Source organism: Plecotus auritus, assembly GCF_963455305.1.
Source record: "Plecotus auritus genome assembly, chromosome: 1".
In the NCBI taxonomy this organism is placed as follows: domain Eukaryota; kingdom Metazoa; phylum Chordata; class Mammalia; order Chiroptera; family Vespertilionidae; genus Plecotus; species Plecotus auritus.
Window position 1 is genome coordinate 151,966,223 of NC_137770.1, and position 16,537 is coordinate 151,982,759.

Below are 16,537 nucleotides of genomic sequence, written 5' to 3' on the forward strand. Positions count from 1 at the left end.
TGAGGTACTTACGTTTAGTATTTCTATATAAATTGAAAAGAATAGTTGATTTTAAACTTAACATTGTAGATTCAAGGTATACATTGTTTCCTTGTGGGGCATTGGTTCACCAAATCATGCTAGACTCAGTAAGAGAGAGTATGAAGCACCAATCTATCAAGATATAGAGATGGGTCGCCAAAATTTCTATAGCAGTTGTTGTTTACAAAATTCTTAGACCTACGGAAAGAAGGTGCCTTGTAGAGTCACTGGGAATGTAATTATTACCATTAGGAAAACAACTAATTCTATGAGAGATGGTAACATGTTGTCTAAATTAATAGAAAAGGGTGGGTTTGGGGATGGGGCAGTACAAAACAACAGACTTCTAAAGATTTTTAAACTATGATTCTAAAGAGTAAATGTTACAAACACATCAATATTGAATTTGTTTATCAATCCCCTTTATTTGCAAGGTTTAAACATTTTGGACTATTCCTACTATGGAGTTCTGTGTTATTCGGCATTGTTTTTCTAACTTTAAGGACAATGATTTGTATAATCAAGTATCGCTCTAATCTGTGATTTCACGTCTCTTCATGTTGATGATATTTAGGTTTGTTGCCTTTGTCATCATTACATGGAGGTGAGCCTTATCCAATTGATTCCATTGTACTGATATAGATTGCTACATATCTGTTTTTCTAATTCTTACCGTTATTTTTCACATTCTAGTTTAATTCTGGATGTTTGTCCAATACATCAGAAGTGATTTCACAATTTTATTTCACTTGTTATTTAATGATATTATGATAAATTACAAAAGTTAAAATTAGCTTGAACAGACATATCACTAGATTTTCGTGCACATAGAATTGTTTTCTTAGAACTGAAAATTTAAAAATTTATTCTTGAGAATCTTATAACTGATAGAATTTCTCTGATTTCAAAATTTTTTATATTCAACTGTTTTTCAGTATTTGTGTTCCTAACACAATGCATGTCACATAGTTCCTCATTGTCCTTTCAATCTGTGTTAAATAGGGAGACTCAATTTTACATTGATTGATTTTGGACTTTTGATTCATTTCTAAGACTTTCATAAAATATTAGAACTCTAATAATTTATTTAAATAATTTTTTCTATTTCTCAAATGTGTATTCAGTTAGCAACTCTTGGTATACAAATACATGAAAGCTAAAATAGTTACTATTCCTAAGACATTACCTTTGTACATAGCAGACAGAACATTGTGTCTCAACAAAATATTGAGTCTCAGTGCTTCCCAAGGAAACACAGACCTCATGTTTACATCAACAAGCAGTGCCTTTTTACTCTGCATTTTACCTCTTTTCAAACTCTCACTGTGGTTATGCTAGTTTCTCAGAAGGCAGAAGCAGAGCTTAATAAACTTGTTTATCACATCAATTATATGCTCTATATAATTCCTCATGTCTTCCTTCACTTTATTTTGTCCACTTAGAGAATTACACTGTAGTCATTTTATCTTTTAAAGGCAACAGATAATTGCTCAACTTCTTCCTATGCTTTTTTTTCATTCATTTTTCTCTGTACTTAACTTTTCAGCTCCTTGATCAGCAAATTTTTTCTCAGTTCTTTTTTTCTGCAACAAAATACATGTTTTTGATATTTACAAACTGATAATGTATTTCTTTCGCACATTAACCCGTTTACAGCTAGATAATGAATTGCTATGGTTTAAATGTGCCAATGTACTTGATTTTATTATGTTTAGTATATTACATTTATTTTTATAACATTTAAAATAATAATGATATCAAAATTTAACTTAAAAATATCAATAGTTACTGAACATATATCCCACATGGGAATGTAGATGTGTGTGTGGTTTGTATGTGTATATCAATTGGTCTCAAAAAGAGAAGGCAACATTATTTTCCAACCTGTAATATCAAATATAATTGAATGGTAGCCTATCAATAAATTAGTGTTGCCCGTTCGGTGTGGCTCTGTGGTTGAGCGTCGACCTATGAACCTGGAGGTCACGGGTTTGATTCCAGGTCAGGGCATATGCCTGGGTTGCGGGCTTGATCCCCAGTGTGGGGCATGCAGGAGGCAGACGATCAATGATTCTCTCTCATCATTGATGTTTCTATCTCTCTCTCCCTCTCCCTTTCTGTCTGAAATAAATAAACTCAATAAAAATATAAAAAAATAAAATAAATAAATTAGTGTTGAATGAAAGAACATATATTTGAATTTGTTGTGTTTGGCTGTTGTTGTTGGCTTCTTTACATTTCTCTTTCTAAAATACAACTTCCCCTCTTTAAAGTGGGGCCTGTTTTGAACAATGTGCATTAAGTATAAAGTCAAGGAAGGAGAAGACATTTCTGTAAGTGTAGAGCAGTCACCTTTCTTGTTGGAGCTGTGTTGGGGTAAGTGGCTAATGACAGCCCTGTTTCCCTTTTGAGATTAGATCAGAGGAGTCAGGCAGATGGAGATGGACTTACTAGCTTGCTTACTCACACATAGTAAGGTATTGGAAAATGTGGTTTAGATGTGGGGTCACAGGGCTTCTGAACACTCATCCCAAATCAGGAAGTTTCACTCCCAGTTGTGAGTGGAGGAAAGAAATACCTGACACCTGTCCCTGGGCAGGCTGCTCCCTGCAGAGATGAGAGCAGACCCAAATTCATGTGACTGTGGGCAGACATGTCTTTTCAAACAAGTGTTTTGGAGCTAAGCAAGCATCCTTAGTTCCTTTTCTCAAGTGCACACATGAGGTAAATCTCCTGCCCTCTCGTGAGGAAGGTAGAGAGAGTCTAAGGCCTCATGTGGAGACAGAAGGGCAGAGAAGTGAAGGTGCTCCTATACTTTCTGATGGGGTTAAATCATAATGGAAATTAAGTTCATGTCTTGTATACAGACCAACTAAGGATGAAAGAGGTTGGGCAGAAGTATGCTAGATGGTAAAGAGAAATCTGTTTTGTGTTTTAAATTTTGCTATAGATAACCCCCAACGCAGATAATTCATTTGTTGATTGATTTTGGTAAACCAAGTTTTATTTGTAGGGAATGGATAGTTCCTTTAAGGAATAATTTCCTTAGTTTAGCTAAAGATTTTCTCCTTAAGTTTTTTGTCCTGTGGCTAAATAATTTGTGCTTTATAAATTGAGTGTAATGACTGCTACTTAATAGGATTTATGATATTAATTTCTGTTCCTATATTTTTACTCATTGCTTTAAAACTTATAATTGAGTTAGAAGCTACTATTTTGTGTCTCATACCAAAACATTATTGAGCTACATGACAGTTTTACATATTCATTTTCTCTGAGTTATAGTTAAAAATCTATGTATTTTTCCTGAATATGAGGAAGGAGCTGGCACAGACCTTAGTCTCAGGGAGAAGCCTTGGAGCCCACTTTAGGCCTGTAGCTAATTGGTTTTGTGACCTCAGGCAACCTGTAATCTCTCTGAGCCTTTGTTGCCTCTTAGGTCAAATTTGGGACTTGGACTAAGTTGGTGATTTTCATTGGTCATGCTTATATGCCTGCAGACAAGTCCTCCACTGTCTAAAAGAGAGACAGGAACCAGAAAGTAAATGACACTCTGCGTAACCACAGGAGCTGCCACAAAATAAGAATGTTAAATATTGTGCAATTTATTCAGGGGACATTAAAGCCTTCAAGCAGAATTGTGTATTTGGAGCCAAAGTTTCAAAGTTTGCTTATCTGGTTTCTCAATCACTAACATATTAGAAATGGCAGTTAAGGGGAGGTAGAAAAGACTGGCTGCTAATGACAGACAAATTGACACTAGCAAGAAATACAAGAAAGAAACAGAGCATGAAGGAAGTTATACCAATTCCAAATCCTAGCAGTTTGTTCATATTTATCTGCACTATGATTTGTGTAAGAAAGCAGAAATCTATGGAACTTTCCGTTAAATATGACATATAGAGTATATGCTTGATAAAAAATATAAAAAATAAATCAGCGATCTTCATACCTTAAATCTTTTTTCAGACTAGCACTTTTATTTTTAGAATTTGCATGGAAATGTTTTATATAATAAGACAAATCGAGCTGCCTCACTGAAGTGGGGTGGAGACTCTGAAGCTCTCAATCCTGCAGGTGTCCCCAGGGGAAACAGATTCCTATGGGACAGAGTTTGGGAACTACCAGTTCTGAGAACAATCCTTCTAATGACAAATCCTTTGAATTGAAAGTTGCTGGTACATTGTTTTCATGTGTGTGCTTTTCTCACCTTTCTATATTGTTGAAAATGACACAATAGAAATAAAATGGCAGATGTGTTTTCCTTATTATCATTGAGACTTCAAGCTCCTTTCACCTTCTGGACACAGTCCTCACTTAGAAATAAGCATAAACATCACAGAAGTAAATATTTAGGAAAGGAGCTTTTGGGGGAACAGATAATAATGTTCAATAGGTAGTTTCTTAATTCAAGTTGTGTGAAAATGTGACACACATAGTACCTATTTCATTAATGTTGACATAAAATCTACACTAATAAAAGAGAAACATGCAAATTGACAATCACTTCGCTATGCCCAGCAGCCAATCAGGAGCGAGTATGCAAATTTACCCAACAAAGATGGTGCTGCTGGAGTGTCCGGGCCTGTCAGCCTGGCCAGGCACCGCAGGAGCCCAGTGGCAAGGCTGGATCCGCTGCCAGAGGGGGCGGATCTAGCCTTGCCACTCCGCCGCTGCTAGAGTGTCTTGGCCTATCCGCCCTCCTGGGCCTCACCAGGACCAAGCAGTGAGGCTGGATCCGCCCCCTATGGCAGTGGATTCAGCCTCGCTGCTCCACTGCTGCTAAAGTGTGAAGGTAGGTTTAAATCCCTTATCACCTGCTGTGTTTCCACCTCTGTTCTTAGCCTGAGGAATTCTACTTCTTTAGACTGCTGCTGTTCATTTAATACTTCAAAGATTCAAGTTGTCTTTGTTCATTTTGTCCAATTTGCTCTTTAAATTATCTCTATCAACACAAACCTCTTGATATGCATGAGAGGCCTTATTTACTTGTTCTCGGCCCACAGAACTTGTTTCTTCATCTAATAGAGCACCTGTAAGCTTTTCTTCCAAAAATCTTACTCTTTTCTTTAGGAAAGAGTTTTTTTTCTCTGAATCCTTGAGGCATTTTTTGATGTCTTCATCCAAAAACAGTGTCAAGGGAAAAATGTGAAGCAACAGACTCATCTGAATATATCAAGACCGGAGTCACTTATCTCTTTTATGGGCTTTTTCATGATTTAGAATGCAGACACCATCTTCTACCGAGTCAGGCTGCGTTTGGATCCCCAGCGTTGGCAAAGAGTCACCAGGGGTCACCACGGGCTCGGAAGACACTGGCTCTTCCCCTGCGAAGGCAGCTGCTCCAGGTACACCTCGGAGGGTTCCCATTGCTTTGGCCTGGGCTGTGCCAGGACCGACCAGTGGGCTGGGGCCTGGGGATCAGGAAGGAGTGGCAAGCGGGGCAGGAGAAGCTGAAGCGCCATCAGGAGCAGACAGACCCTTAACCCAGCAACACGCCCGCCAGGCGCAGAACGCTGTGTGGCTCCTCAGCGCCCCCATGGGCCGCCCCCACCCCCCCTCCACAGCAGGGAAACATGACTCAGGGGGCTGGAGGCTAGCAGCACTCAGCCTGAAGGGGGCTGGAAAGCTCATTTTAAAGAAAAATCAATTTAAGTAAAAAATAAAAAAGCTAAAATTTTATAAATAGCAGTGTTTCTTGGAATCGCAAAGTAATGCATTCCGTGTGAAATATAACTTGACTTGTTTAAACTTCTTTAAACCAATGGTATCAAACATTACTTTTCTGAAAATATGGTTATTCAATGGACCAATAATAATTGCATTTTTATCAGATTAATCTAAATTGCATTATATATGACTGTTCTCTATTATCGAAAATTAAAATGAATCTGAATTAATTTTATTTATGTGATTATTTTTCTATTTGTGCAATCCCCAATGCTCCAGTCTCTAAAAGTAATATTTAAAGGACACATTTCATAAGCTATATATCATCCCGTGGCTGCAGCCATCTTGGTTAGGTTAATTTGCATACTTGCTCCTGATTGGCTGGTGGGCATGGCTTGTGGGTGTAGTGCAGTGATGGTTAATTTGCATATTACTCTTCTATTAGATAGGATGATTGTTCAGGGGTGGGCTATGTCATCTTCATCTTGTAACTCCAGTGCTTCTCATACTACCTTAGTGCATGGTGTTGAATAAATGAATGAAGGATGGGGAAAACCAGAAGCTCTGATACTTATCCATGATATCAATTAATACAGTGTGCAACCACTGAATTAATAATTATGTTTCATAGTATTCTTGTGTTGTTTATTGTATCCAGATATAGATGTCTTTATTCTTCTTAACACTTATACTTAGTTGTAGTTTAAAGAATATAATTCTTTTTCTTTCCAGATGCCTGCTAAATTTGAAGCTGAATCCTATAGAGTTTGTCCTGTAGATCTGTAGGATCAATCAGTCAGTCAAGTTCATGTCAAAATCTACTTTTGAAAACACAACAAGAATATAAAGAGATTTTGATGAAAAATTACATGCTCTGAAACATAAACAATAAAAAATTATTTACTGGACTGTTTACATAACATTTTGTTTTCCATTAGACACATGACATGAACTTTTTATTAAAGAAAAAAAATTGTGATCATACGTTTGATGAAAATTTATATAGTATTTTAAACTGGGGTATTTTGGGGGCATCTAACTAAGTTTTAAGCAGATTTTGTAGATGAAAGCCAGCACTATTGAGTTACACATAACTCAGATTGCCCAAATACCAACTGTTTAAACAACATCCAAACAAACAACTTGTCATTCATATTTTAATGATGCTAGTTGATAGATTTTTTTGCATATTCCAATTTTATCACAATATTTGGTCCTAAAGATTTAGATAGACATAATTTTGATATCTGCTGCTATGGCTTCTAATTATCTGTATTAAAATTGTTATAGTGCTATTGGACTTATATAATTTTAAAGACTGATTTAAAAATCTTTCCTTGTGGGGGAAATAAAGTTTGCCTAAGGCTTTTCTACTTTTCCATTTATTAATTGATTTTTTTAGAAAAAGTCTTAACATTACAGGAAGATCCAAGTTTCAGTACAAAGAACTCTGTTGCCCTGAACCATTTGAGAGTAAATTGTTGACACTGTGCCACCAAGCCTTATTCCTTTAGAACACTCCACTTGTCTACCATACCACTTTCATAATCAGAAAATTCACACTAATACATTCTATAATTTCATCCTTGCATCCTTTTCAATTTTTGCCACTTGTCTGTAGTACCTGTTATAGCATAAAGACCCTGTTCAGATCCATGGGTTACACTGAGCTGTAGTGACTATTTCTTCTCCTTCAGTTTGGAACAGGTCCTTAGCCTTTCCTTGACTTTCATGACCTTGAATCTTTTGAAGAGGAAGTTCCACTAATGTACGTAGAACATCCTTCAATTTCAGATCATGGATTTTCCTGATGTTTCCTTATGCTAATATTTAGATCAGACATTTTTAGCAAGAGCATCACAGAAGAAGTCCTATACTCTTCTCATTGCATTCTGTGATGTGACCTACAGTTTTGATTTGCCATTCTTGATGATGTTAACTTTGATCAGTGAAGGTACTATCTCCTCTGTAATGTTTCCTTTTCACTTCACAATTATTGCTTTATAGGGAAGTTTTTAGAGTCAGTGTAAATATCTCTCCTTCATTAAACTTTTGATTTATTCATTTATCCATATGAACTCATGGTTCATTTCATTTAATGGTTTGTAAGTTGTTAAAATTATTTTTAGAATTTTTCTTTTAGAAATAATCTGTATTAGAAGTTTGAGTCTTATAGAAAAGTTACAAGAATAGTATAAAGAATTCATAAAACCATTCCCCAAGTGTTAACATTTTACTACATTTACTTTATCCTTTCTCCCTTCTTGTCTATTACCTAAATAAATGTAAATGAAGGTTGGTTAGATATATGAACCATTTGTAAGTTGCAGACATGATACCTCTTTACTCCTAAATACTTTAGTGTGCATTTTCTAAATAAGAGGAATCATCTTACATAATCTATATATATGAAAGCCTAAGTGACCGTTACCACTGGTCGACTGAATGACTGGTCGCTATGATGATGCACTGACCACCAGGAGCTGCCCCCTGGTGGTCAGTGCACTCCCACAGCCAACTTCCTGGGGCTGGCTGACATCCCACGGTCCCTCCCCCTGGCCAGCTGGCCTTGATTGGCGTCGATCGCCTGCCAGGCCAAGGGGCCCCACTCATGCATGAATTCATGCACCGGGCCTCTAGTTGTAGTATAATTATGAAAATCAGGGAATTAAAATTGGGTCAGTGTTAATATTTAATCTTGGATCTTATTCAGATATTTGCTATCCCATCTAATAAAGACAGAATATGCAAATTGACCGTCACTCCACAACAAAGATGGAGGCACCCACAACCAATAAGGAGGGAATATGCAAATCGATGCAACAAAGATGGAAGCGGCCGGGCCGGGATGCTTGCGTTGTCACCATGGCCACTCTGGGCCTCTGGGCAGTGCATGCATGCAGGCACAGAGCAGCCGGGGTGGGGCGGGATGCCTGCTATGAGGGGGGGATGGGGAGTGGAGGGAGCTACAGGAGGGCAGCAGGGCCAGAACGAAGGTGGAAGGCAGCAGCCAGAGTGAAGGCCCGGGTCCCAGGTGCTGGAGGGAAACTGGTGCCCGCAGCCATGGGAAAGAAGGCCTATTCTTGTACGAATCTTTGTGCATCAGGCCTCTAGTTGTCTCAACAATATCCTTTATAGTCCAAGTAAATCCAAGATGATGTGTTATGTCTAATTGTCTTGTTTCTTTAGTCTCTTTTAATCTGGGACATTTCTTTAGGCTTCCTTTGCTTTTCATGACATTCACAGTTTGAAGAGTATAGGCCAGTTATTTGTAGACTTTCCACTTAGGTCTGTCTGAAGTTTCCTCATGTAGCTTCACGTTATACCATGTGGGCAGGAATGTCACCCAAGCAATGCAGACTTCTTCCCATGCAGCAAATCTGCAGGCACGTGCTGGGCTCCATTGCTGCCAGTGTTGACTGTGATCATGTGGCTATGAAGTGTCTGCCAGGTTTGTCCACAGTAAAGGTACTATTTACCTTTGTATGTCACAAATATCTTGTGTGGAGGTACTCTGAGTTTCTGTAAATATTTTGTTACTCCTCAAAATTACACCTACTAGATTTAGCATTTACTGATTATCCTTGCATGAATCAATTATTATGTTTTTTGCCAAATGATATTCTTATTATTTAATTCCTTCTACATTGATAAATGCTTAACGTGAAACAAACAAGTGAGCGAGAAGGGAAAGCTTATTATTTTGATGCTTAATTTCCCCAGATTGGGCCAGTGGTCCCATTTCAAGGTGAATTCATGTGTTTTGACCTGTCCCCATTATTGTTTGGGCACTTCCTTACTCTCTGGACAACAAGATGTTTCAAGTTCATCCTGTGGTTTTCTGCCCCAGCCCTAGAATCAGCCATTCTATCTAATAAAGAGGGACTATGCTAATTGACCATCACACCCTCACAAAGATGGAAGTGCCCACAGCCAATAAAGAGGGAATATGCTAAATGACTGTTACACCCTCAAAGATGGCGGCACCCACACCCACAAGATGGCAGTGCCCAGTCTCCTCAGTCCTGCCTGGGCGGCAGGTGTGTGGCATGGCTGGGCCCTCCCCCAGGTGGGCCCGGCTGCTCTGTACACCTGCCTCCGGAGTCCCCCAGTCTCCTCAGCCCTCCAGCCACCCAGGGCCAGCCCAAGGCACAGGTAAGTCTTAGATAGCAGCTTCCCAGCCGCCGAGGGCCGCCTGAGGCTCAGGTAACCAAGGCTGGCCGAGGCTTGCGCTGCTGGCATTGGCAACAGCAGAGGTGTGATGGGACGTCGCCTTCCCCTGGTAGCTTGATCACCTCCCACCCCTGAGGGCTCCTGGACTGTGAAAGGGGGCAGGCCAGGCTGAGGGACCCCCCTCCAGTACATGAATTTTCATGCACTGGGCCTCTAGTTTTTTCATAAAATCCCTGATTCCTTTCAGGGACAGTGATGTTTAGAAACCAAGATCTGGGCAAGAATTGTGGTAGGTGTGCATATTGCTATTGGGGTTATTGCTCATAGGTTCCCTCAGTGAGCAGCAGAGAATCATGTGTGCCCATATATACACATACATACATGCATACATTAATCTCCAGTTCTGGATCAAAATATATTGAAAAGCAAGAGATCTTACCAATGCTTCCAATCTAATCCAACATGGTGCATTCTAGTTGTTCGCTTTCAATTTTTAACTTCCTGACAGTAAGCTGGCTCCCATCATCAGTATCTTTGATTAATAGTTCAATCTTCTTGTTTGTAACCAGTCTCTATTGTCCCTGCCCCTATGCACATGTCCTCATCACCCCGGCTTGGATTGTAACACCCCACATTGGGTTGTCTCCACTGCTGTCCCTTCTAATTGTATGCCCTCTGCACCCCATCCTTTCCCAGACTCCTGTGCCACCTCTTCTGCAGATGATTTCCCCCATCAGGCTCTAAAAACCGAAGCAGGGCTGTCCTTCTGCCCCTGTATGGATGCCTCCTGACCTTGTTCAGTCTTTGATCTCTCATCCTATATAATTCACCTTTCAGGGATGCTCTGACTTGAGCTCCAGCACTGTGCAGGGCGCCCCTCCCAGACTTACACCTTCCTCCTTCCATCCAGGCTCCAGCACCTCACTCTGGGCCACCACACCTCCCTGATTTTGTCCCCATGCCTTAGAACCGAATGTTTGGGAAGGGAAGAAAGCAGGAAGGGCTCCAAAAATCTTTTATAAACCCCCTTCAAGCACTACGAATACATCGCAAAGATTTTGACTGTATCTATAAATAAATTGTGAAGAAAATACATTTATAAAACTGAGTTTTCCAAACTATTTAATAATGTTTGATTAACTCTCAATGTTTAAAATATTTCCCATAGAGATCTTGCATTTGTTTTTTAGATTTATTCTCAATCATTTAATACTCTTGATCCTAGTATAAATATCATTTTAAAATTCTATTTTCTTTTTCTTGCCAGCTTTAGAAATAAAACTATGTTGCATTTTGAGGTTGGATTCAGTACCTTGCTAAACTCTTGTTTTTTTCTTACGTGAATATTTTATCTGCAGATTCTTTTGGACTTTCTATATGAACAGATATATAATCTATAAATTGTGATAGTTTTGTTTCTTCTTTTCCTGTTCTTATAATTTTCTTTTTCTTTCTCACTGCAAGAATGGTCTCAAAAATGGGGTGTCCACATCATGTTGAAATTCCAAAGGAGAAACAGAGTATCTCTCTGTAATTATGTAGATAGTAGGGTTTTAAAAGTAGACATCCCTTATTAGTGTGTTCGTTTCTCTTGCTCTGTAACAAATTGTTATCAGTGGAAGTGGAGATCTTGGGGTGCTGTTGGAAGAAGCATTTCTCGATACTCCTAGGGAGGATGAGATATGGTAGAAAGGTTTATTCCTGTGGAATTACACCCCTGGGTTTCCAAAGTCCCATTTCCCTTAGTCCAGTCATAGAAGAAGAAGAGCTGGGGTTGCAGTGGAGCCACAAGCAAAGCTCTTGTCCAGACTTTCCTTTCCATGTTGGAGCTGGGTCCAGCACAGCATCAGGCTAGTCACAGTCCATTAGCCCAGTGTGTGTGGGGTCCACATGGAACAAGAGAGCCCCACAAGCCCAGAGTCTCACAAGTCCCAAGAGAGCCAAGAACACAAGAGAGCGAGCTCCTTTGTTTCAGGGGTGGGGAACCTTTGTTCTGCCAAGGGCCATTTGGATGTTTATAACATCACTAGTGGCGGTGCACGTATTCATTGCACATTGAAAGGAAATTAGAAGAAATATTTTAATATTGCTATTCTCCCTTTCTCTGTAATAGAAGTATCAGAGGTGAAAGAAAATTAGTAAAATGTATATGAAAATAATAAATTGATTAATAAACAATGACAACATGATATAACAACAAAGACATGATATAAAAACAATAAAAACATGATATAAAAACAACAAAAACATGATATAGAAACAAAAACATGATATAGAAACAACTGATGAAAACAATGACTGATAAACTTATTCTAACACTGAGGCCAGTGTCAGACGGGCACAAATCAATTCTTGGAATCAGAATAACCTCTCCTCCGCAGATTCTGTTAATACTTCAGCTTCAATTATGTTAGGTCGCAATCTTGTGATAATAAATCTAGTACCATTACAAAGACCCCATTTACTATTAAAATTTCTCAGTAGCATGATGATCACACCTACTTTCAATTCTAATTTATGACACGGCATTCCCAAAGGAGTAATACTTTTAAGATATTTGATGGGAAAACTTTCCTTTTCAGCATCATCTGTTGAATCTAGTATTATTGTGGATTACACTGTCGTCTCTGAGTCTTAAAGCAATATCCATTCCCCAGCTGTTTCACCATGTGGGAAAAGAATAGGATATGCCATTGCACCTACTGTAGGAAACAGGATACTGATTTTTTTTCATTTTAGTGGCCCTTGCGCCTCCCTGTTGGGGGAGCCGGCACTGCTTGGCCTTGGCCCTCAGTGGTGCCCTTGGAGCACTCCAGGATGTCCCTCAGGTGCCCCAGGAAGAGCTGGGGGTGGTGTTTCCCATTCCCCATGAGCCCCATGCACTGGAGGAGCCTGGGGGAGTCTGGCTGGACAGGGGAGGCACGCCCATCCCTCACTTGAGTGGGGCTGGGCCCCTTGAGAGATCTCAATGGGGCTGAGTCAGAGAAGCTGTGCTGGCTGACCCTGTTTTGCTGGTTTCTCCTCTTTCCTCCCTCCATGTAGTGTTTTTCTGTCCTGAGTCTTGCAGGCGTTCCAGAAGCAACAAGGCCGCTCTCTTTAGTTCACTGTGGACCAGGCTCAGTGGGGCCAGAGGACAAGCCCAGGCAGCATGGGCAGCTCCCTCCTGAGGGCCATATGGGGGCGCTGGGGTGTCCCTGTGCTGCCTCTGTCCCGGTGGCCCTTCCCCCCCTCCCCACCCTTCGGAACTCTAGTGCTGTCGCGGGCCTATGGGGTGTTCCATGAGTGGGGACGATGCGCCCTGGGTGAGAAAGGCTTCTCAGCCATCTGAGAGGGTGCCTTGGGGTACCGGACCCCCCTACCGCCGCCCCGCTAGAAGTGCTTTGGGGAGCCGCCTCTGAGTTTGGTCACTGGGGCGCCTTGCGCACAGGCTCTGAGGGGCCCAGCTACCACGCAGCTGTGTTTTGCAGACCAACCCTGGCCTGCGTCTCACCCTTCTGAGTCTGGGTCCATGGGGGGACCACTGCGTGCTTGTGTGCGCGCGCGCGGGGCTTCTCCCGCAGCGTCCCGAAGGGAGTGGGGGGACGCGGAGGCCTTTCCCGCCCCGGCTTGCCAGCTCTCACCCCTCCAGCGGCTTTTCTTCCGAGTTTGCAGCTGGTTGGCGACTAGTCCTGGGGGGCGTTGCGCCCCTGGGCGGATGGATGGATGGATGGATGGATGGATGGATGGATGGATGGATGAATGGGTGGGTGGGTGGGTGGGTGGGTGGATGGATTGATGGATGAATGGGTGGGTGGGTGGGTGGATGGATGGATGGATGGATGGATGGATGGATGGATGGATGAGTAGGTGGGTGGATGGATGGATGAATGGGTGGGTGAGTGGGTGGGTGGGTGGGTGGGTGGATGGATTGATGGGTGAATGGGTGGGTGGGTGGGTGGATGGATGGATGGATGGATGGATGGATGAGTGGGTGGGTGGGTGGGTGGGTGGGTGGGTGGATGGATGGATGGTTGGGTGGGCGGGCGCGTGGGTGGATGGATGGTTGGATGGGTGGAGGGAGGGATGGGTGGATGGATGGGTGGGTGGGTGGGTGGGTGGATGGATGGATGGATGGGAGGGTGGGTGGGTGGATGGATGGGTGGAGGGAGGGAGGGAGGGAGGAAGGGGGCCGCTTGCCTGCGGATGAGGGTCGCGTGTGGTCTCCCAGGTGGCTGGGCGGGAGGCGGGAGGGGGCCGAGGTGTGCGCTTGGGAGGATCAGCTGAGGCCTGGGCATCCCAGAGTCGCCCTGTGTGTCTGGGCGGTGGGATGCCCGCGTTGTTTACCTGGTGGCCGGTCCAGGTCCGGTGCCTACCTCCACGGCCACGCTCCGTGGTCGCGCCGGGGCCCTTCCTTCGTGGGTCCACACCCACTCGCTGGCCTACACGCCCCCAGAACCAGCCTCCTGCCGCGAAGGTGTCGCTCCTCGGCCCACCACCTCAAGACAGGGCAGGGTTTGGGGGGGAGGGGGTTGTGGGCGCGTGCGCCTGGGAGAAAAAGAGGGTCTAGGTCCTCTCCCTGGGTCGGGTGGTGGCCGTGGCGGGGTGGGCTGATGGCTGTGGCTGGTGGGCAGCGGGCCAGGCCTCGCGAGGTGGTTGAAGGTGGTTTTCAGGGAAGCCAGTCGGCGTTTTCTGGGTTCCGCGGACCAACCCTGGGCTGGAGGGCCTCCGGCGGTGAGACCCCGCGTGTGCCCCAGGCGAAGACCACTCGCCTCCAGGTCTAATTTTTTCCTTCCGTGTTTTCTTGCCCAGCGAGTATCCTCACTCACCTGGCGGTGGCCCCAGTCCCCCCAACTCCTATACCTGCCCCCCCCCCATGCCTTCTCCTTCTTTCCTCGCCTCCCTGACCGCTGCCTGGGGGTGTCCCCTCTTCTCCTCTGTGTCCCTCTGTCTGCTGGCCTCTGGCGGGGCTCTGGCTGCCGGGCTGGGGTTGGTGTCCTCTGTCTTCTTCTAAGGGTTTTCATCTGACTAAATGAGGCTCACCAGAATAATCCTCCTTTTCATTAACTCAAAATTAATTGAATTAATTATATTTGCAAAATTCCTTTACAGTTGCATATTCTAACAGCTAGGGCAAATCACAGAACCTGCCCACACTCAAGGGAAAAGGCTGAGACACCAAAAGGCAGACATTATGAGGTCATCCTATTCTGAGGTCTGTCTGCTACTATTATGTGACATTCCTGAGTCTTCCCAGGAAACAATGTTGAAGTTTATTGGATGCTTATTTTGCATCTATTAATTGTTTTCTAACTTGTTAATGTGGGCCCAGGCCATGTAGCTCAGTTGGTTAGAGTGTCATCCCTACACACCAAGGTTGTGGGTTTGATCCTTGGTCAGGGCACATGTAAGAATCAACCAATGAATGCATAAGTAAGTGGAACAGTAATCAATGTTTCATCCTCTTTCTCTCTCCCATCCTCTCTCTCTAAAATCAATCTTTAAAAATGTGTTCATGTGAATTACATGATCTGCTCTTGTTAAACCAACCTTGTGTTTCTCAGATAAACTAAAGTTGGTTATGATATTTTTGTTGGTTTTTTTATACATTGCTACATTTTCCTCTCTGTTCATGGATAATGATAATACAAGGAATTTTAAATACTTTAACTCATTTATACTTCTCCAGACTTATGTGTATTGTTGCATTATATTTGAATGCTATCTTTTATTTTTAATACATTTTTATTGATTTCAGGAAGGAAGGAAGAGGGAGAGTTAGAAGCATCAATGATGAGAGAGAATCATTGATTGGCTGCCTCCTGCATGCTCCCTACTGGGGTTTGAGCCCTCAACATGGGCATGTGCCCTTGACTGGACTTGCACCCAGGACCCTTCAGTCCTTAGGCCTATCCACTGAGCAAAACCAGCTAGGGCTTATTTTTTATTTTATTTATTTAGATACTTTAGTCCTCACCCCAGGATATACTTACTGATTTCAGAGAGGAGGGAAGAGATAAAGGTAGATGATAGATACATACATACATACATACATACATACATACATACATACGTACCTTTTGGTATATAGGAAAATACTCCAACCAACGGAGCCACACCAGCCAGGGCTAATTTTGTCTTGTATTTTTTAAAAACACTAGACATGGCCAGGAAGGGGGCCTTCACAGCTGCCGCCACCACTTCTGAGGAGCCCAGGTGGGGCCGGGAATCCCAAGGCCCCTGGACAGCAGTGGGCGCCCCTGGAGCTGTCAGGGGCACTGGCTTCCCCTTGGCAGGTGCCTGCCCTCCTCAGGAACTGGAAAAGGGAGGGCCCAGCACCCCATGGGGGGTCCAGGTGGGGCTGGCGGGCGGCCAACACTACAAGGGATGGTGCTGCTGGGCCCCTGCTGCTCCCAGCGGTGCTGCACCTCTGGCTGCAGCTGCCCTCCCTCCCACCCCCACCCGTGCGCGCCTCTGCCCTGCACATCGCAGATCCTCGGGCCCCATTTCCTCAGGGGAATCTAGTCACTGTGATGTGGTCCTGGTGTGTTGTCAGCCCGCAATAGCCATGAACTTGGGCATGCCATGGGAAGTGCCTGGAGGAGACTTTCAGTACTGCAGCTGCACTAAGGCCTCAGGACATGAAGTTCAAAGTTGGCTCCCGGCTGCCAGGTGCCCGTGGAGGACCAGGGACCTA

The 16,537-nt window shown here is 43.1% G+C and overlaps 1 protein-coding gene across 1 annotated transcript in view; it reads left to right on the forward strand.

Moving 5' to 3' along the window:
* The window catches only part of LOC308241383 (putative coiled-coil domain-containing protein 144C), a gene marked incomplete at both ends in the record, with an annotated part of 105,738 nt that extends 99,269 nt beyond the window's left edge, over window positions 1-6,469 (forward strand). The window contains 2 exons of the mRNA XM_080654790.1: window positions 5,245-5,369; window positions 6,424-6,469. Of these exons, the coding sequence (XP_080510916.1) occupies window positions 5,245-5,369; window positions 6,424-6,469 (171 nt within the window). The remainder of the gene's footprint in view (window positions 1-5,244; window positions 5,370-6,423) is intronic.
* Between the last annotated feature and the right edge of the window lie 10,068 nt (window positions 6,470-16,537).